The sequence below is a fragment of the Fukomys damarensis genome, unplaced genomic scaffold, assembly GCF_012274545.1.
Source record: "Fukomys damarensis isolate Sample0158 unplaced genomic scaffold, DMR_v1.0_HiC HiC_scaffold_32, whole genome shotgun sequence".
Classification (NCBI taxonomy): Eukaryota; Metazoa; Chordata; class Mammalia; order Rodentia; family Bathyergidae; genus Fukomys; species Fukomys damarensis.
This window is the reverse complement of record NW_022900944.1, coordinates 22,333,005-22,355,241: the sequence shown is the minus strand read 5'-3', so window position 1 is coordinate 22,355,241 and position 22,237 is coordinate 22,333,005. Positions and strand designations below refer to the sequence as shown.

The window sequence follows — 22,237 nt, the reverse complement described above, 5'->3', positions numbered from 1 at the left end:
AATAATAATAAATAATAATAATAATAACAATAATAATAATTCTTACAATGTAACATATGTTGACAGAAGTTTCTTCCTAAAATCTAACAAGCACTGGATTAGGACAGTTGAGTGAGTTGGTAAAGAAAACAAAATGTTCTAGCTTAAAACTGGAGATCTTCAACCCACTGCTTTTCTCACAAACTAAACCACCATGAATGGGTGATAGAAGCTGAGTTTGACTCCCAGTTCCCTCTCAGTTGAGCAGCAAGGTTAGTTCCACTAGCATTTTGTGCTTCCCTGAGCGTGGTGCTTGGTCCTCACTGCTTAGTGTTCTCAGGAGCTTAGGAAACCTTGTGAGAGGTTGTCATAGGACAGCTGCTTTTTCAGCCTCCTAGACTGCGGAGTTTCCCAAGTAATTCACACATACTATCGCATGCACTGGCATTTTTACATGTGGGTGAAGATATTGGTTTAGCAAAAAAGATCTTTGAAGGAACTTTGGGATTTCAGTTTGATGCATCTTACCAGCAGGTGATTTTCCCTTCTTCCCTCCTCTTCCTGAGGAGAACAGAAGGATAGAAGTCTGCCCACAGAATAGAAGTCTGGCATTTCTGAGATGTGTGCTAATGTCTCAGGAAGTTGCAAAGGTCACCTTCTCTCTTTCCCCTTATGGAACAGGGATTGAATTGTAATTGGCCTATTTACAGAGGTGACTGAGAATGAGAGTCCCTCCCCCTCAGGGAGCTGTTTAGGCCCCCTAACTGCACTCACACAAATTTGGGAAGCTTTGCCACCCTGAGAGGCACAAAAAGCACTAGTGGGGTGAAATGGCTTTTTAATCCCACTCCTGAATATGACATCGGATTGGCCAGATGGTGGCTGTCTAAGATGTTTTAAGAACAAGATGAGTCCAGGCTCTGTTAGAATGAGATTCAGAGTCTTTCATGCAAGGTTCTCAACCAATGAGGCTTTAATAGGTATCTTTTGATGCTGTGCTATATCTGTTTTTAAGGGAAAATAACCACATGTTAAGTTTAAGCCTGTTCTCTAAACAGTCACAAAAAATTTCACTGAACATATGACACGATGCAGTGTGGGGTTTTTTTTGTTTTTTTTTTTGTTTGTTTGTTTGTTTTTTCTGGTACCGGGGATCGAACTCAGGTCCTTGTGTTTGCGAGGCAAGCAACAAAACCACTGAGCTAAATCCCCAGCCTGATGCAGTGGGCTATTAATATTCTCTCTTTGGAAATTTTCTATCATTCTCTCTCACCTGTGTTTGTAAACAGTCACCTTTGTTTTTCTTTTATTTTGGTTTTTGGTACCAGGGATCAAACATGGGATGTTGTGCTTGTGAGGCAGGTGGCGGAACCACTGAGCTAAATCCGCAGCTTTTGTCACCTTGTTTTTATGATGTTATATAGCTAGAGTGGCTTTTTATCTCATTCAAATTAGGAGATGCTTTATTTTTTTAATTCCCTATTTCTCGGGAGATTTCAGAACTATTTCTGTTCCTCACAGGAAAACCTACATACTCATGGACTGGTAGCCAAATTTCTCACTTCTCTGTCAGTATTTGTATAAAAGAAAGGAAGTTTTTGTTTTACTTAACATTGTGCCTTCTCTGGTGATTTTCCTTTCTTTATGTAGGTAGTAGTTTCTGATGTCATTTTCTATCTCGCTAAAGAATGCTATTAACATTTCTTCCAAGTTATTTGATAAAGTCTATATCTGCCTCACTCTGTAAGGATAATTCCATTGTATACAGAATTCTAAGCTGATAATTTTTTCTCTCTGTGTTTTCTTTTTGCTTGAAGGTTTTCCGGAGATACTGGTTGTAACTCTTTACTTCTTTGCTCCTCTGTAGGTAAAGGAATTTTTCTTCTGGTTTCTTTCAGACTCTGCCCATTATTTGGGGTGTGTGTGTGTGTGTGTGTGTGTGTGTGTGTGTGTGTGTGTGTGTGTCTCATTTGTTTGTTGAGACAAGGCCTCAGCCTCCTGAGTGCTGGGATTACAGGCATGCACACTGCCTCTAGCCAGACTCTGTTCTTTATCTGTGATTTTTTACAGTGTGGAAATGACGTATGCTTAAGTGTATTTCTTTCTAACATTTATCCAGCTTATGGTGTCTGAGCTTCCTGGATCTGTGGTTGAGCATCTGCAATATTATGTTGAAGAATTTCTCAGCCATTGTTTCAGATATTTCTTTAATTCGTTTTCTTTTCTGTTCTCGGGGGTTTTCCCATGATCTGTATGCTACATCTGTTGCTGTTGCCTCTTGGCCCATGGGAATTGTTCTGGGTTTTACACCCCAGGCCTTTTCTCCTTGCTCTTCAATTGTGGAGACTTCTGTTGAGATATCTCAGCGTGCACGAGGGGGCAAAGGTGTATGGGAAATCTTGGTATCTTCTGCTTGTATTTGCTGTGAACCTAAAACTGCTCCAAAAAATAAAAATCTAGGGAAAATGTAAGAGAAAGCTGTGAGTATATTCCCAACTTTAAAGAAAAGGTGTGCTCTCATTTAATTTTGAAGTTACAGTAATACACAAAGGAAGTGTTGACTGAGATTTGAAATTGTACTTTACTTCACTCTAACACAGTTGGTGGCTTGACTGCTCATTATCTTTTCTCTTTCCATGAGCATTTGAAGTCTGCTCTATCCTTATATAATCTTGATTGGAATTTTTTGCTTAAGTTATGCTTAATGCTGGTACTGGCTTCTGGGGGTGAGAGAAAGTTGGATACAGAAGAAAACAGGTGGATGCAACATTTAGGGTAATTATTCCAGATCTCTAGCTGACTTGAGTATTTATTTTGTTATTATAGGCTTTTTTGCTATTATTATTAAACATGTAAATAGTAAAAAAGAAAATGTGAACTGCTTATATTGTAAAATCTCCTCATATAAAGCAATCACAGGGCTGGTTTTTCAGGTTATGGTTTTGTTTTTTGTTTCTTTTTTCTTTTTTTTTTTTTTTTGCATTCCTTCATCAGAAAGTGAACAAGAGATCATTCATCTGAGTTTTTTTTATTATACTGTCTCCCAGAGTCCAGTTCTGGGTTACTGGTGGTGGTGGTTCAACTCCTCCCTGTTACAAAATTTCTTACAGAAACAGTGGTTAGGTAGGGATGAAGAGACCGGAGAAGGCATTCTGGTGTATTGCCTGTGTTTTCAGCTGCTCCGCCTCAAAACATTCACTGTTCTTTTATTTGGGTTCCAATATTTGGAAACAGTATTTAATGAATAATTTCTTTCCCAGTGTAATTTTAAGATAATCTATTCTTCTTTAACCATAGTTTACGGTCTTTAGAATTAGTGCTGCCTTTTCCTGTTTTATTTTATTTCTTTAATTTCTTATATGTGCCCTCTTCTGTTAAACAAGGAAGAAGATAGTGAAACAGGAAAGAGAAAACAGGGTTGGGATGTAGATCAATGGTGCTGCACCTGCCTGGCAAACTCAAGGTCCTGAGTTCAATTCCTGGTACAGGAAAAAAACAAAGGAGAAGAGAGAATAAAACATCATGCACCAGATTATTTACTCTGAGAGAGAATTCAGTTTCTTCAGGGTCAGAGGTGTGGGGATGTTTGTTTCTCTTTATTGGGGTGGTGTTGAAAAGAAAGGCTGTGCCCCCAGCTCCGGACCCACTTCCAAAAGACACAGGTATCAGTGAGGCAGTTATGAAGGCTTTGGACAAGTGTTCTTGTTAGGGTTTTTGGTGGTGGTGGTGGTGGGAGATTTTGTTAGTTTGCTTGCAGTACTGAGGATCTATCCCAGAATCTGGCCCATGTTAGATGAGGGCTCTACTGCTGAGCCACCCCCCACCCCCAGCCCTTTTTTAAAAATTTTATTTTGAGACAGGGCCTCGCTGAGTTGCCCAGGCTGGCCTTGAACTTGCTATATTTCTATCTCAGCCTCCAGAGTAGCCAGGATTATAGGTATGTGCCTCCATACCCAGTTGGGATTTTTTTGCGAATCCAGAAAGTCTGAAGGATTAAAAAAAATATCTGAAGGATAGCCTCAGGGATCTCAGAAAGAGGAGCCATAGAAACCAGAGGTTAGGGCCATGGCAGAAGACTAAGGTATTTCTGAAATAAAATTTATCTTCGCCAGTGGTATTACAGAACAGTGTCTCCTATAGACATGTAAAAAACACTATCATCATCAAGCGGGTCCTCTCCCATAGAGTTCTTCCTGATCAATAAACAGAACCAGGTTATGAGTACAGTGTTTTAAGTCAGTGTCACTTGGCTTTGTCCTAGTTTTCAATGTCTGTATGTTTTTTCCAAGGAGCTGGGCTATAAGTAATTATAGCATGTGCTTATGAGCCCAGCTCCTTGGAGCTGGGGTGGGAAGATCATTTGAGCCCAGGAGTTCAGTGCCAACCTGGCCAACATAGCAAGATTTCATCTCAAAACAAAACAAATAGATGAGGAAAAGGAGGAAAAATATCTCTGACCCCCCCAAAAAAAACCCTTAGGAAACAATGCTTTTTCCTCAGCTTAGCAGATAGTGTTTAGTGTGTCATGAAGACCCTCAGCCAAAATCCTTGAAATGTTAATTCAAATAGACTTAATTTAAAGAATGATATACTCTATTTTGTTTTGGGGGGGCACAGAGATGGGGTACACTAGACCTTATGATGGACTTAGTTCTCTGCTATAGTGTCGTGCCCTGGTCAATGGTGGGTAGACAGGTGGATGGGCTAGTGGATAGGTAATATGGTCATTTTTATTCTGTGACGCTGGTCGTGCCCATCTATTTTACATTCTTGCACATTTGATTCATGCCTGGTTAGAATGTAACGCACCCAGACAGCCTGTGTATCCGACCAAAACTTGACTCTGGGTTGTAGAATTATTTTCCAGGTCACAGGTTGTCACTTTCTCCATTTATCCAAAATGTACGAGTCCTTTGAGGACATTTGAAGACCCACTGTGCTACCAAAGCTAACTTCCGACCCCATTTATATGAACTGTGTGTGCTCATGCCCAGAATGTCTCTAGAACCTTGAGTATGATCTGAAAATGATTTGAATCTGGTGCTGCCTGCTGTCTGCTCATAGGCTGTGGCTGTACTCTGCCAGGTTCGATGACCACCCGACACTCATTCTTGCCTTGAGGGACTTGTCGGTCCTCACGCCTACTAAATACTACATATTCTTCTTCTAGCTGTCTGTGGAGTTGGCTGATTCTGGTTATCTAGGGCTAAGAGGCAGGTCCCTGACTTAAACAGAGACCTTCAATTACACGCTCACTTTAACCAGTTTTATTTCCTGCAGAACCCTTATACTTCTGTGGAAAAGCCCCTTTTTTTCTGTTACTCGATGGCTGCCACCTCCCTACCCTGCCCATCTGCCTCCATGTATGTTGCTCATAGCTGAGACCCAGGAGGAGCTTGGGGTCCACGTGTCTGAGTGTGGGCATGAGCCGCACTCCTCTCTCCCTTAGTGACAGTGGCAGGGTGCTCTGTCCTCTTAATTCAACTCATTTTCCTCTCTGATCGTTCTATGTTATAAAGATGGTATAAAGGTTTGGTGAGAAAATCCTCCTCAAGTGCCTAGAATGATTGATGCTCAGTAAACATTTTTGCGAGAGAATGAAAAAATGCCTTGATTTTAGTACGTTTCTCTCATTAAGTCTCCTCAACGAGATCATAAACTCCTGTAAGCCACCCATGACCTCATGGACCTCCAGCCACAATTTACTAAGGTAGAAGGTACGTAGTAGCAGGTCAACAAGTACTGCTTGAAATACCCAAGAGTATCCTGGTTGGTTTTTCACAAACGTGTGTGTTCTTGAGTCTCCACTCAGGCAAGATCATCTAGGAGGACATTGTGGCCTTGCTAATTCCAGTTTCATCAGCCTACCCGTCCCACGCAGTGAAGCTTCCTTGTCTGTGGTTGCAACAAAAGGGCTTTGTTTGAATCACACCCACACATGAAACTCAGTTTGCTGAATTTTAAAATAAATTGTCTTCTGACTCTTACTGCTATGCTCATGATGTACTTTAGGAAAATAGTTCTTTAATTTTTTTAAAGATCAAAGTGATCCCAAAATATAAAAGCATGCTGTGCTCTTTAGGAATTCTCACAACATTATTTGCATCGTTGAAAAAGTCAATTAACAGCTGTTGGGCTTTTTTGGTTACCTCAAGATAGGGCTAATTACATTGCAGAATGGGACACTAAAAAGTATTTTGCTTTTCAAGAGATAGTACATTCACATGGTACAAAATTTAGAATTACAAGATGAAATTTAGTGAAAATAAATTTTCCTTTCCAGATGTAGTCATTATTTTTAATTTCTGAAGTATCTTTCCAGAAATACTGTTCACATTAATAAACGTATATACAATTGGGTATATTTCGCCCTCTATACTGTACTATTCTGTAACATGGTTCTGTCTTTTACTTTTAACTTAAGGATACATTTTGGAGATACTCCCATCTTAATATATATAGAATGATAACTTTCTGACAGCCATATGGTATTCTTTTGTGTGACTATATCACGCTTACTTAACTAGTTAGCTGCTAATGGGCATTTAGGTTGTTGTAGAATTTTTCCCCCCTGGTACTGAGGATCAAACTCAGGATCTTGCACTTTTGAGGCAAGCATGGTGCTACTGAGCTAAATCCCTGGCCCTAGATTTTTTGATATATTTTTTAAAAATTTTTTGTTAGATGTTGCCAAACTGCTGTTAATTGTACGGTTTAACACTCCCACCAGCAAGGTAGGACTTAGGCTATTGTTGATCATCCTTTTCATTCTTTTTTCATTTTTCCATCACTTAACTCCTATGAGTACAGGATGGAAAAATCTTACAAAGCAAAGATTGATCTCTGAGGTCTTCCAACCTATGTTCTGTGTCCAAAAGACAAATTTTAAAGAGTTTTTGTTTGTTTTTTTTTTTGGTACCGGGGATCAAACTCAGGATTTTGCATTTGCAAGGCAGGCAGGCTCAGTGCCACTGAGCTGAATCCCTGGCCCAAGGAGCTTTTGATTTGATTGTTTCAGAACTGCCCTATTCTTCTTAGATCTGCATAAAACCTGATATTTCACCCGGGGTAGTCAGCTCTCAGGTAAATCCAAGGACAAATCTCTTGTGTTGGTCCCTTGTCCTGGGATTGCAAGTATTGGGTGTACTTTTCCTATAACACTTATTTACCTTTCCTATAGGAATTATTCAAGTTTCTCCCCTCTAGAAAACAAGTCCCTTAAGGGCAGAAACAATATCTTAGCCATTCACTCTTTTTAATCTTTCTAATCGGTTTCAACTCTTCCAGCCCTCATTTACCAAGCCCCTGGAGCCCTGACCCCGTCTTTCCTCATTCTAAGTTAGGCTCCATGATGAGCATAGACGACATCAGAGTGGAGCCCTCCAGCTTTGCCCCATCCGCATCTTTCCACTGGTGTCTCGCCTCCTCCTCTCTGCCCTCAAGCACTAGCTTTGCTCCCGCATGGGGCCATCCATGCCCTCTGCCTGAGCCCTGGAACACCGCGACTCTTCTTTGTGCCCTGTAGCGTGCCATCCTTCCGTGTCCTAGATCTTCAGCTGGGTGTGTGCGCACCTCTGTCTCAGAATCCTGCTCAGATATCTTACAGTTTTAAAACAAAACCCACAAGAACAAAACTTTCCACTCTGGCTTCCTCCAACCCTGTGGCTGCTGCTGTCATTCTCCCCTTCAGAGCCAAGCTTTTTAAAGGGTGATTTTCTCTTGCTGTCTCCATTTCATCTCTCAGCTCAGATCCTGCCACAATCAGGCTTCTACCCACGACGTTCCTTAGCAAAGACTTATCAGTTGCCCCCTTCAACAGATATGCATGTACCCTCATCGTACTAATGTATCAGCAGCAAGTGGAGTAGTCAGCAGACTCCTGACACTTGCTTACCCCTGGCACCCTGGGAAACTGCATATTCTCCTGCTTTTCCTCCTACTTCTCTAGAGGTTCCTTCTTCGGGCTTTTCCCAGACACCTTATCTCCTAAATTGTCATAGTTTTGAGACCCATCCTTAAATGACTTCCTTTGTCTCTTATGTGTTCTCCCAGAGTGACTCACCTCTCTGAAAGGCCAGGTGTTTTATGACTCCTGACTTTCTGAATGCAGCCCAGACTCCAGTTCTCCAGGTCCCTCAGCATCTCCAATAGAAATCCCATAGGCACATCATCCTGTCACACACCCCATTGGGAGCTGTTATTTCCCTGAGTGATTTCCTTCCTCCTCCCTCTTTGCCCTCCTGCCCACTTTATACAGGTTCGTGACACTACATTCTGCTTCACACAAGAACATAAAGGCTGTCCTTGCTCCTTGGCTGTACTCTCTTCTCTGCTACCTCCGTCCAAGAGGTCCCTAGGCTCAGAGTTCTGTCCTTCAGCGGCTGTAAGGTCTGTCATCTCTTCAGAGTTGTCACCACTGCTGTAGTGCCAGGCCCTTGTTCCCTCCTACTCTGGCTGATCCAGTCAGGTCAGTCTGAAATTTATTCTCTCCATTATTGGTAACATCCTCCTGAAACTCAGATTTGAGTATGCCTGTCCCTGGCAAAGGCTCATGAGCTGCAGAACACTGTCTGGGTCCTTTTGGTGTGGCCTTGTGTGGACACTGCATAGCCAGGTCCCTCCTCCCTTTCCACCCTTACCTCCTGCTGCTTTCCATATCACCGTCTCTTCTCTAGCTCATTTGCCTTGTTTCTGCTGTGTTCTTGCATATTTCCATGTCATTGCCACACTGTGTCTTCTGCCTGGATATCCATCCCTTCTTTTTTTCACTCCCTGTCTTCAGAAGAAATCTTTCATGGTTGTGTCAACTTCCTATTATTATGATAAATACTGGAGAGGATCGACTTACAAAAAGAAAAAGATGGTTGTGGGTCACAGTTTCAGACGTTCTGGTTGTGACGGTTTGGCCCCACTACTTTTGGGCCTGTGGTGAGGCAGCGTTTTATGTCAGCAGTGAATGCAGAATCACTTGCCTCATGGCCAGAGAGAGAGAGAGCCAGTGACCTGATGTCCTCTTCATATTAGGCACACCCGTAATTCCCGAAAGACACTCCATTAGGCCCCACCTCTTAAAGTTTCTACCACCTCCTAGCAGTGTCATGCTTGGGAACAAACCTTTAACACATAGTCCATGGGGGACATTTAAGAGCCATATCCTAGCATTCCATCCCCAGTCCCAAAGGCCCAAGTCCATCTCACAATGCAAAAATGCATGCAGTCCATCTTCAAGAATCCCCAAAGTCTTAATTGTTTCAGCATTGCTCAAAAGTCCAAGTTCAAAGTCCCCTTCAAGACTTAAGGCAAACTCTTAGAAAGATCAAAAAGCTGTGCTATATATTTCAAAGATACAATAATGCAGAGTAAAGATTTTCATTCAGTACAACGGAAGGATTGGACAAAATCCAGCAGGGAAAATGTTGAACCCTAAATCTCCATGTCCAGCATCGGGGGACACTTTGGTGGGATCTGGGATCCCAAGGTCTTGGACAGCCCACCCCTTGGCCTTGCTGTCTGCAGCTTCCCTTCCCTGGTGTTCCACGTACTTGGCATCCCTGTTTTGGGTCTCCATTGCAGCATCAGCCCCACGTAGCACCCTGGGGGCGGTTGGCAGGAACTGCAGGTGTCACATGCTACCTGTCCCCCCAGGCTTTCCTTTGAGATCTTAGTGGAAGCCTCCTGCCCCCATAGCTCTTAGAGTAATCCCTGCACGCCTGTAAAAGCATCATCATGAGGACAGCCCCAGAGTCACTGCCAGTGCAGGCAGAGCTTGGGCTCACTTGATCTGGGGTGGCAGCAGCCTCCAAGTGCACCACTGGCTTGGGCAGTGCCAGCTGAGCAGCAGCTCCGTGTTTGCTTGGAGTCTGGGAGAGGAACTTGGACCTGGACCTTTGAGCAGTGCTGGCACAATTAAGAATTTGGGGGCCTTTCTGCAAAGACCTTGCCTTGGAAAGTCTTTGAAGCACATTTGCATTTCCAAACTTTTGAGGCTCTGAGGGCTATGGCGTTTCTCTCCAAGCATCTCTTCTTGGTCCCATTACAAAGCACTTGGCTTCTTTTCTTTTTTCTTATGGTATTTGGAATTAAACAGAGGAATGCTGTTCCACTGAGTTACATCCCCAGATATAGGATCCTCCTACCTCAGCCTTCCTTGTGCTGGGATTATAGGCAAGGGCTACTGCTCTGCCTGGCATGGCTTTTTTGAGACAGGGTCTCCATATGTAGTTCAGTCTGGACTTGACCTCACTATGTAGCCCAGGCTGACCTCAAGCTCACAGCAACCCTCCTGCCTCAGCATTTCGAGTGCTGGGACTACAGGTGTGTGTCACCACGTCCAGCGAATGACTGTATCAGTACTTTCTTTGGCTGGAACTGTATGCATGCTCCTTTTCTTGCCCAACTGCATTTTTTCTAACTCTTTCTGTTCTGCTCTTCTTTGCCCCTGATTCTCACTGTAAATTTAGCTAAAAGCAGCCATGAATACCCTTGCCCTGACCTGAGTACTTTGCTGCCTTGAAATTTCCTCTGCCAAGAGAAGCTAGCTCATCCCCTGCCTTTAAGCCCAGCTTCCCCAAAGTCTCAGGGTGTAGACAACATGCACTAACATTTCTTGCCGTGGTGTAACACCAGTGACCCCGTGCGTTTCCCCCGAGTCCTCTCTTCCACCTGAGATATCTCCAGCCGCTCTTTGATCTTCTGCCTTTCTGTTGATGTCCTGTCTGCTAAGCCCTGGGAAGCCCCACTTGCAGCATGCTAGACTCTCTCCCCACTTCACATCTCTCCCATAAGCCAGTTCCAAAGGCTTCTCCACATTGTCTCAGCCGTGGTCACAGTCACCATCCTACTTCTCAGTACCAATGTTCTATGAGCTTTCCATTATTGTTTTGTTTTATTTGTTTCTGGTACGGGAGATCGAACTGGAAACCTTGCTCTTGTGAGGCAGGTGGCGGATCCACTAAGCTACATCCCCGGCCCTGTTTTGTTTTTTGATACCAGGGATTGAACTCAGGACTTTATGCTTGCCAGGCAGTAGCAGTGCCACTGAGCTAAAGCCCCGGCCCCCTCTATTATTGTAATATATACTGAGATAGTTAACCTGTAAAGAGGATAGGTTTATTTTGGCTCACAGGTCTGGTAATTTCAGCTCATGATCAGGCCTGAAGGGATCTTTCATGGTTTCACTAGAACTGAAGCCTTGATCTGCTGCTGCAGGCATCGCTGAGCTCCATGGATAGAGAGGTCTGTTGCCGAACCCATTGCACCCTGTGACTTTAGTTTGCTTGGCTGCCTTTCCTATGCTGTGAATTATTTGTGTTTAGTGACAGTCACTCCTCTCTGTATTCCCAGGGCTAGTATAGTGGCTCGGAGATTGAAAGTCTCTATACATGTGCCCTGAATGAATGGGAAGGAAACTAAGAAAAGGTCTGGAAAACTTTTAATATTTAAAAGAAAGTCTTGCTCTTAGTTTCAAAGCACAAAGTGAAGTTTTCTTCCTGGACTTAGGTGAGGCAGCTCCTTTGTCATTATTGTTCAGTGCACAGCCTCCTTTTACACTTCAGTGTGTGATTCGGAACTCTCACTCAGTATCCGGTCCCTCAGGAACGTGTGCCACCTGATGCCTAGATGTTTGCTTTTCCTCATTATTTTGGACCTACTTGGGTCCAAAATGATACTTGTGTGAAATGCCACTGAGTATCTCAGGCAAAAGACACATTTTGCTGTTGCTTTGTTTTGTTTTGTTGAGATAAAATCTTGCTATGTAACTCAGTCTGGCTTTGAACTAATTCATGCAGTCTTCTTGCTTCCGCCTCCTGAGTGCTGGGATTATAGGCGGGCACCACCACATCCGGCTTGAAGTCCTATACAACTGGGTTTCAGCCGTGGCTCCCAGGTTTCCTGGCTGTGTGATTTGGGCCAGCTCTGAAAGGCTGCAGGCATGAGGAGAGATTTCTAACCACTGGATAGAACTGTGTGGTGAACCAGGAGTGATGAGTCCAAGAGGAGCTGAGGCCGAAGAGAGGCGAGCAGCCTCCAGAGGGCCGAAGGAGAGGTGGCAGCTGGTTTCCAGGAGCTGGATGTACCGGGTCACAGTGAGACCAGGTGCAAGAATGCCAAACTGCTATGGTGCTGAGCCACAGCCCAAGGCTCCTGTAACACTCTCCAGAGAAGAACTTTGGGCAGAGCTAACCATAAAGGTAGGGGCTGTGTGGGATTGCTGTGAGGAACGGAGAGGAATGAGGCAGAGCCAGGTGGAGAACTTCCTGGCTCCTGTTGATCTCTCGGTGTTGCATCCTCCCTCAACTCTCTGGCCCATGCTGTGCGGCCACTTCCTCTGGCTCTCTTGTAGATTCTAGGTGGTCTGTTTCTTTGTACCTGTGTTCATCCTGCTGATTTCAGGCCACTGTCCTGGCAGCTCCCTGACCAGCCTCTCTGATTACTGGCGCCCAGTACCTTCCTGGGGAGCTCAGAGCTGGGAGACTCATCCCCACCAACAGTTGCTGCACCTTCCCCTCCTTTGTCATCCACCCTCAGCTTCCTTCTCCCCTCTTCTGTCCACCCTTTCAGTAGACAGAGTTGACAAGTATGTCTGCCCAGCCTATTAATTCATCGATAATGAATGTTTCTTGGGCTCTTACTATGTGCCAGGTACATTTTTAATCTCAAAAGCCCTTGAAAAGATTGCTGTAATCTTCTTTTTACAGATGAGGCAATTCAGAATGATGAAGAATTTTACCTAAAATTCAAAAGCTAAAAACCAGTGGGATCTGGTTTAAAAATTTAGAGCCTTTATTTATTGTATCTCAGAGCTGATACCTTTAGCCTCATGCCAGCTATACTAGTCTATGTTCTGTTACTGTAACAAAATGTGTGAGCCCGGATAATATTTAAAGAAAAGAGATTTACATCTGGGCATGGCAGCATATGCCTATACTTCCAGTTATTCAGGAGGCTGTGGCAGGAGGATCACTGGAGCCCAAGAGGTTTATTTAGCTCATGGTTTTGGCAGCTGGAAGCCCTTGGTTTGGTCTCTGCTGAGGGCCTCAGGGTGTGTGTGATCTCCAGGGTGTGCACAAGTGCAGAAGAGACCACAGGGTGAGACAGAGAGTGTCAGGGGTCAGATGTACCCTTTTTATAACAACCCCTTCTTGTGGGAACAGACCAGGGTCCCGTGAGAACTCCACTAATCCCTCTGAGTGCAGCCCCCAATGAGTGACCTCATTACTGTACCCAGGCCCCATGTCTTAGATGTTCCAGGCCATCCCATCTTCAGGGAGACCTGAGTGGTTTCTGCTCTTCTTGGCCTAACGTGTTTACTGAATGGCTTCTAAAAAGTCATATGCACCACTTTCCCTTACTTTGTACAAAACCGCTTTTCCCAAAATCATATCGCCCTTTAAGAATCAAAATGTGTGTATATTTAAGAAATCATCACCTGTCTGGAGAAGCCCTTCAGTAAAAAAGTTGTTTCAAATTAGCCAGGTGTGATGGTGCGTGCCTGTACTGCAATCTCAGCACTGGAGAGGCTGAGTTAGGTGACCTGAGGAGGATAGAAAGCCTCAGGCCAGCTTGGGCTACACAGCAAGTTTAAGGCCACCCTAGTCTATGTAGCAATGTCCTGTTTTCAAAAACAAACCAGAAAAAAGTTATTTCAGATTAAAATGAGACAAATCCAGTCTCTGATTAATCTCTTCACTTTTTAGATGAGCAGAGACTTAGTGACTTACCTAGGGTCACACAGCCAATTAAGAGGAGTCAGGCCCAGACCCGGGTCTCCTGGCCCCTGGTCTAGTGTTATTCTGATCTGCTTAACAAATGAAATGTTACTGGCATCAAGAGAGTGAGTTTTCATTTGTATTTCAGAAGCTAATTTGTGTTTCACAGAAAAGAGGTGGGTGGGTTTTTTAGCCTTGAGGCCAAGTATACTGAGTTGGGATGATTTACCACTATTATTTTCCCCATGTCCAAATGGATTTCTTGATCCCACAGAAGTGTTTCTAAGCTGCGGAAAATCTCTCCCGCAGTCCTTCTGCTCCGGTGTTTCAGCATGAAGTGCCGACGTCACCTCACTCTTTGGCCAGAAATACAGCATAAGAACACCCTTCTGACACTGCCTTTCTGCTTCTCACCAGGCTCCTCCTGCCACACTGCAGGTCGAAGGACATTCACACTTCCTTTTGGCAGGGTTAATTCTTAGTGTATTGAGCGCAGGATGTTTAAAAGTTGAAGCCATTGAATTAAAACAAGAAACTGTTTTGGAGAGAGCACTTTGTCCTCCAGACTCGTGGGGCTTAGAGCACTGTCAACACTGGGTGGCTAAAAATGTTCAGGAAGTTCCTACCAAGAAGGTAAAACCATAGTATCAGTTACCCAGCATGGGAGTGTGGCAGAGAGACTCCAAAAGCCCCCAGAGGTTTGTAACCATATCTAAAGTCCCTTGGGGAAAAGGATTGGAAAAGGATTGGTGCTCCCATTTTCTCTGTAAGAAGAGAGGCCTGGAAAGACCAAGAAGTTCCATGTGCTTCCATTCATAAAGCATGAAATGTTAACATGTAGTTTGGGTTAATGTGGGAGCTCTCTATACTAATTTTGTAACATTTCTATGTAATCTGAGATTATGCCAACTTCAGAAGTGAAATTTTAAAAATGAAGCAGAGAGTAGCAGTGATTAGAAGAGAAATACACAGTACACAGTCTTCTTTGCAGTACTTACTAGGTTACTTTTCCATCTCTGAAGAGATAGCTTCTGGGTCCCCAAACCACCTCAATGAGGAGACAGCTGAGAAGGCTGCTGATGTTTGGGGTCCCTCTCCCGTGTCTCCCCAGGCACAGCGAACCCGCAGGCCGCCCTCATTCATGGCACACAGCCACATTTGAGGAGCACCAGTCGGAAGGCAGCATGATGAGGATATCTCAGGGCACGATGGGGCCCCCCTGGCACCAAAGCTACCATTCCAGGTAAGTGGCTGCCCCCGAGACCAAGGAGTTTCTTGCAGACATCAAATGCTTAGAAAAGAACATTTTCTTCTCATCCTCTGTTACACCTCCCCCTTGTCCTCCTCCTCCTGAAACACCTGCTTGTCGTGAGTGATTCATCATTATGCTAAATCAGCTTGAAGGGAGTTAGTGTAGCAGCAAAGTGTCAGCCAGAACATACAGACAGGGAGACCAGGAGAATGGACGACGCACCCAGAAGTTTTGGAGGCACAGTGTTCAGTTTATTCTACCAGCGGGTCAGTATGGGATTTCTCCACAAAGAGACTGACCCTGCTTTGGGGTGAAGCAGGGCAGGTTATACTCTGGGGAGGGGCGGGCTTGCAGGAGTTAAGCACTTTGCATAGAGCACAGCAGATTCACAAATCACTGGTTATCGGCTATTACAGGCAGCAAGCTCAGTGCACAGAGCCACATCCCGTTTACATTTGGCAGGGAGATAGGAGTAATAAAACTGAGAACAAAGAAAACTGAGATGCTTGAGAGGAAGCATCCGGAAGCTCAGACACATTGAGGGAATGGGGAAAACCTTTTCCACCAGTAAGTTTGCTGTGAACTGCAGAGAAACATGTTCCCCATGTGGAGCACCTACTGGCCACTAGACACAGTTATAGAGCTCATCAGATATCTCTGTTACTCACCGCAATACTGTATTAAAAAATCGATAGGACACATAAGCATTGGGAAAGAAGTCTATCAGCTTTAGTCAAAATTGTCTTCTTTTTGAGTGATTCTACTTGTGCATTTGAACACTCTGCTTGCTTTTTCCCCAATAAGGCAATTTATCTTAGCTCGACAGCAATAAATGAGATAAGCAGGGGTGCTGAGTGCCTACGTGATCTCATGTCATCTTTTATTCACTGCTTTGAAGCTGATACAGTGTGGTTCATGTCACTTTATAGAATAGAAAATTGAAGCTTGGAAAAAGTCTGATCTAAGAACAAGCGATCAATGCCTAAGTCAGGAGAGATCCAAGGCGGGTTCCAAAGCGTTTTTGCATGCTGTTGCTAGGTTGCTAGGTCATCCATCCTCCACTGGTTTAGTCACTGGTGTGACGGGCAGGGTTTGGTCAAGAAAATTGTGGGAAAGGGGATTTAGTATGGAAATCAAACCTTACACAACTCAGAGGAAAAGGGAGCCAACCCTTTTAATATATGAAAGACAAAACTAAGTCAGGATCCCCGGCACCCACCACAGATACAAACTGGCATCTGTCCAGCTCTGCAGGTTAGCACTTTTGGGAAAAGCTTAGAGGAAATGGTGAAGGTGTGGGAAGGTTAAGAGAATAAAGGTCATTTCAGGTTCCTGTGTTCAAATGAGATGTGAGTCCTGGAGTGCGTGGTCGGAAGGGGGCTGGCCTAGGATTCCTTCCAAGTCCCCTTATGCTCATGCCTGGCCCAATCAAGGGCCAAATCCTGGGTCCCTCACTGGTGGTACATGAGGGTAAGAGGGGAGTCCTGGTGCCCCTCCATGTCACAGATCTTCCTTTCGTTCACCATGGCTCAGTTGCCCTGAAGATTTATTGTATCCTTCTGAGCCATCTGCTGTCATAGAGTGGGTCCCCTCCTTAAACCTCCCTCCCTCCAAAGGCTGCACCTTTGCTTCGTAGGCCTGGAGGGGCTGGGGGCCTTTGGAAGGAGAGCTTTGGGAGTTGAAGAACAGCACAGGAAATACTTGGACTTTTAAGTTGCCTGAGTTTAATTTTTTTCACCAGCAACTACAGATCACTTAACCTCTTGATCGTGGCTGCTTGTTCTGTAAAATGAAATCAGACCCATGCCACTGAATCATTCTAAGGATTAAATAAAATAACATGCAGTTCCTGTTACATAGTAAACAATAAATGATGGCTAATTATAATAATCATGCTGAGGCCTTAGAGGCACAGTGAAAATTGGTAATGAACTCCAAGGTTAGGGCATAAACCAGCACACACTTATAAATGCAGGCATGTATTAACAGAGTGCCCTGAACAGTACAATTTTTGGGGCTTTCTAACCCCTAACTTTCTTGGAAGCTTTAAATCTGAAGTTGTACTGGGAACTAAAAAATATGCTGGCCCCTACTGCAGAAATAAGACTACTGCCCTCAGTGCTCAGAATAACTGCTTTTAGTAACCATGGTGAGCTCCTGCAGGCCTCAGGGAGTGGTGGAGGTGGCCTCAGAAGTGCAGTGTTGGGAAGGCAACGCCTCTCCCTCCCCATCCCAGCCTCCTGGGGGTGTGGAGCGGGTTGGTCTGTTTCCTGCTGTGTCTACACAAAGGAACAGGAAGAGTCAGATTACCCAGAGTGCAGCGGGCCTGTGTACCCTCTTCTCCACCACTGCCCTGGCACCCTTTCATTCCATCCTCAGTCCAGCGTTTGCCCTTGCGCAGAGGGCTCCTCCTATCTCAGGGCCTGCTCCTGGGGCTGATGGGGCACTTGAAGACAGGCTCTAGGTGTGTGGTGGAGCACAGGGGCATCTAGGATTTCCTTCTGACACCCAACCTTAGGCCTAAGTTTATGTATGGATCAATTTCTCATGAAGAAGCAGGGCGTATAAGGAAGGTGGATGCAATGGTCAAAAGTGAGGCAGTAGGGCCAGGGATTTAGCCCAGTGGTGCTGCACCTGCCTAGCAAGTGCAAGAGCCCTAATTCGATCCCTGGTACAAAAAAAAAAAAAAAAAAAGAGGCAACAGGGAGAGAGAAGGACAGAGATGCTGAGGTCATCTACTTCTTTCATTTTGGGGTCCTAGGGCTGGAGCCCTGGCCTTGCACTGAGTGTGCTCTTACACTGAGCTGTATTCCCAGCCCAGGACATCTGATTTTAAGCATGCGTGAGCAAGGTTTGATTTAGAATATCACTGAAATTGTATTTCAGTTGCTTCCTGCCAGACTGTTGTCACTGTCTCTTTTCATTGCTCTACAGAAATCTCATACATGGTTTAAAGCTATTAAAATATTTAAGAGACCTTGAAAAGTCTTGTAGGCCAAGCCTCTGACAAGAGGCTGAAATAACAGCATCAAAATACTAAAATATCAGCACTTAATGATGCATTTACTCAGCAAATGGAGCGCTACATCTCAGAGATTCCTAGGTATAGAGAGTGCAATGAAGAAGACATAAAATACCCCCTACTGTAAAAATGTGTTTCTCTGAGTATATTCCATAGTGATAATCCATTAGCTTCTCCGTGGAGAAAAACATGTCCAGGGTGAGACAACTGCTTAGTACAGTGGCGACAAACCTATGGCATGAGCGCTGAGCTGTTTGTTATTAAAAGCTCTAAAAGGCTCACTACCGCTGGTCCAGTATGTGTCCCTCTTGGAACAGCAGATGAGCCAGGTGAAATGGAGAATACCTATAATCCCAGCTGCTCAGGAGACGGAGGCAGCAGGATCCAAAGGTAATTTAGCAAGAACTCACCTCAGAAAGAAAAGAAGAGCAGCAGATGTACAATAGTCTGTGAAAGACTCAGAAGTCTTGCAATAAATTAAATTGTTTATTTCAGGGCTCGCATTTTCCAAACATATTTGATTATCTAAGAAATTGATGTTATGTGAGTACACTTTATTTTTTTCCCCTCATTGAGTTTATTGGTACATTCTAGGTATACAGTACAGTTGCATTCACCATTGCCCTTGACCTCCTCCTCCCCTCCCCATTTACAAACACTTTATTTCCATTTTTTCATTTTCTCCTATTTTTTTTCTTTTCCCTTATTACCTTTCCCCTACCCTTCCCACTTTCCTTACACCTTTAGCCCTTTTCCTATTTCACATTGTCTGAGTACACTTTAGAAAAAGCTTCTGTGTACTCCTTATGTGTTCTTTACTATGTTTTAAATATTTAAACATACACTTAAGCACATAAAATAGTTATATAATAATGTATATTTGCCACAGAATTAATATTTTTTTTCTGTGTGCTTCAGTTCTTTAGATACTTTGGATAAAATTGAAGTCTCTTTCATATAACCACACTGATGTGCTGTAAAGTCGGGTAGAGCTAAGTGCTTAGAAGAAAATAAAAGAGACTGATGGCAGAAGGAGAACAAGATACTACTGAATTAGTCCCAGGAAGTCCTTTTGGAAGCAGAGACTTGAAAACAGGAAGGTAGGGAGCCAGGAAGAGAGCATTCCGGCTTGGGGGGACAGCAGGTACAAAGGCTTGAGACCTGGAGACTGGTGCCTATTTGGTGGATTTGGGTCAGTCACAAGGCCATTACTATGCCGATATGCAGGAAGCAGAAAGCTGAGCATCACACCAGGAGGTTGAAAAAGTAGCCAAGCCACCCTCAGGATGTGTTCCTGATGGGAAGACTGCCTCTATATGGTTTGGAACTGTGGGAGGATTCTGGACACCGATCCAAATTGTTCTCACCCTGACTAAAATTGCCATCTTGGGAACAGAAATGGCAAAGTTAATTGAAGTGAATATCTCCAGACAAAGGTGGATGAAATTGTTCCTGGAGAGTGACATCAGAGCCCATGTTCCCAGGCAGCTCAGGAATGGCAATTCCAAAGGGATCAGACCACTCCTGGGAGAGCACGTTAGAAAGACTTCACATGATGATCTCCCCTGAAGTTTACTACAGAAAGGACCCCCAACCCACATCATTATGATTTAATAGTTCTAGACCCCATCTATATTTTCAGCTATGTTAGTGATGACATTTTCCCCCACTCAATAATATTTCACAGTCAACCATGACTTTAATCTCTTTGATTTGTGTGTTCCCAAGTTAGATTTTAATTATTCTCTCAGTAAAAGGTTGCTAAAATCCTCACCATTTCTGAGGAAGGTTAACACGTTTATGATGGGGCTGTCACTCCTGTTTCACTGCCCAATGACTGATTTGAATTCAGTTGGTTCCCACTGGCTTGAACCACTGATGGTATGAATTGTGGTTGGTATGAATCTTATTAGTAATTATATCTGAACAGTAATTATTCAGATTCAAGCAACTAACTACATTTGGACCATTCATAAATTTTTTTTTAATTTTATTAATAAAAAGACCAGTAAAAGTGATTGAATCCATTCGTATCACCAGTGGAAAAAGCTGCTCAATGGGACAGCCATCTATGTACTACTGGTGGTTCAAGCTGGCAGGAACTTGTTAAGCTGTGTCTGTTACTTACAAAACAGCCCTGGTGGGGTCACCTGCTTCCATTCCCCCTGAAGTATTAGCTCTGAATATTCTGTTGGAGGAGAGAGAAGCACAGTAGGTCATTATCTTCAACTGGGCAATCTCCTGGTTTTGGAATGCAACCTCTTCATTGAAAGGAGATTTGGGAAATGGAGAAGGAAGGTTGGTAATATCTGGCTGTGTCATATGCCCATGCCATTGAGGACCAGGTCTGATTTCCCTGAGCCTGTTGGTTTGGGGTCTGTCTCCTTTCTTTCTCCCTTGATTTTATACCTAGCCCCACAAAGCAGGCTGCTCCATTCAGTAAGTTGATTTTTTTCTGATAGAGAAAAGTTACTTTCTTTTGAAGTAAGTTGCTGAAAATGTGGTCATCTTTTCATTGAATTTCATCACTAGTTGTTGTTGTTGTTTTTATAGTTTTGCTTCTTTTGGTGGGGGTGTTTTAGGAGGGAATTGGGGTTTGAACCCAGGTGCACTCTACCACTGAGACACAACCCTAAACCTTTTTTTATTTTTATGTATTTATTTGTTCTGTTTGTTTGTTTTTTGGTACTGGCGATCTGGCACTTGCAAGGCAGGTATGGTGCAAGTAAGCTAAATCCCTGGCCCCTTTTAGTTTTTATTTTGAGACAAGGGTTTTGCTAAGTCATTCAGTCTGGCCCTGAACTTGGAATCCTCCTGCTTCAGCCATCTTGAGTAGCTGGGACTACAGATTTGGGCCACTATGCCCAACCTATCATGTTTTGACACAGAATATAGTCCTTTTAGTCTTTAGATTTATTCTATGGAGACATTCCAATGATAAAACATTATCATGCATTTGACCAGTGACACATCACATTTCCTTACATTATATCTAGAAATATAATAACAGCTCTATGAATCTTAATATGTTCAAATGCCTATTTGTTTAAAAGTGGAAAGTTTTAGGCAAGAACTCTTAGTAATTTAGCTTTCTTAAAGAACACTTTGAAATACAGAAATTACTATTTGAGTCCTGAACCACTCATTCCTTCCAACAGGGCCTTCCCCTAGGTAAATAGATGTTTTTGTTTTGTTTTGTGGTGCTGGAAAAGCCAGGGCCTCACAGGTATGAGGCAAACCCTCTACCATTGAGCTGTACTCCTAGCCCAGATACATTTCTTAATAGAGTTTAGTTTTTAGAACGATTTTAAGTTCATAGTGAAATTGAATAGAGGTGCAGAGGTATCCCCACTACCCACTGGCCCTCACATATGCAATATCAACATGCCCTCCTTGGTGTTACGTCTGTTACAATTCACAGAGCTACATCGACACATCATTGCCGCCCCAAGTCCACAGTTTACCTCAGGGTTCATTGTTAGTGCGGTGCATTCTGTAGGGTTAGACATTTATAATGACATCTACCTGCCATGATTATATAAGACAGAGTAGTTTCTCTGCCCTAAAAATCCTTCATACTGTCTCCCCCTCCCTCCAGCCCTGGAAACCACTGCTCTTTGTACTGTCTCCATATTTTTGCTTTTTCCATGGTGTTGTATATTTGAAATCATATGGTACGGAGTGTATTCGGATTACCTTCTTTCAGTTGGTCATAAGCATTTAAGGATCTTCCATGTCTTTTTGTGGACAGTACCATTTGCACCCTTATTCCAGCATCCTGGTTTGCTTCCAAGCAGCTTTGGCACACATCAGTGAATCTGCTATAAACATTCATGTGCAGGTTTTTATGTGAACATAAGTTTTCAGGTCCTTTGGGTAAATACCGAGGACTGTGCCTAAATCAGTTTGACATTTCTAAAACAGAATACCTGAGATAAGTTACTTTATAAGGAAAAGAGATTTGTTCGGCTTATAATTTTGGAGGCTAGGAGTGCGAGACTGAGCAGCTCATTGGTTCAGCTTCTGCTGACAGCCTGATGGTAGATGGTGTGACCAAAGTGAGAAGGCACAAAGGCAGAGATCACATCTTGAAATAGAAAGCCTGAGAGCAATTAGACATTGTGCTTGTTGGTCTTAGAACGACTCACTCTTTCAAGAGCTCCCACCAGACTTATTTTACTCCCTTCCAAGAGCAGCTCTTTTGGTAGCCTATAAATTTCCCACTAGACCCTACCTCTTTTTTTTTTTTTTTTTTTTTTTTTGGGGTTTTTTTTT

At 43.6% G+C, this 22,237-nt stretch overlaps 1 protein-coding gene across 1 annotated transcript in view; it reads left to right on the top strand.

The window, feature by feature from the left end:
* Shroom3 (shroom family member 3) overlaps window positions 1-22,237 on the top strand; it is a 301,418-nt gene that overhangs the window by 243,985 nt on the left and 35,196 nt on the right. Inside the window, exon 4 of the mRNA XM_033757773.1 lies at window positions 14,800-14,931. Within this exon, the coding sequence (XP_033613664.1) occupies window positions 14,800-14,931 (132 nt within the window). The remainder of the gene's footprint in view (window positions 1-14,799; window positions 14,932-22,237) is intronic.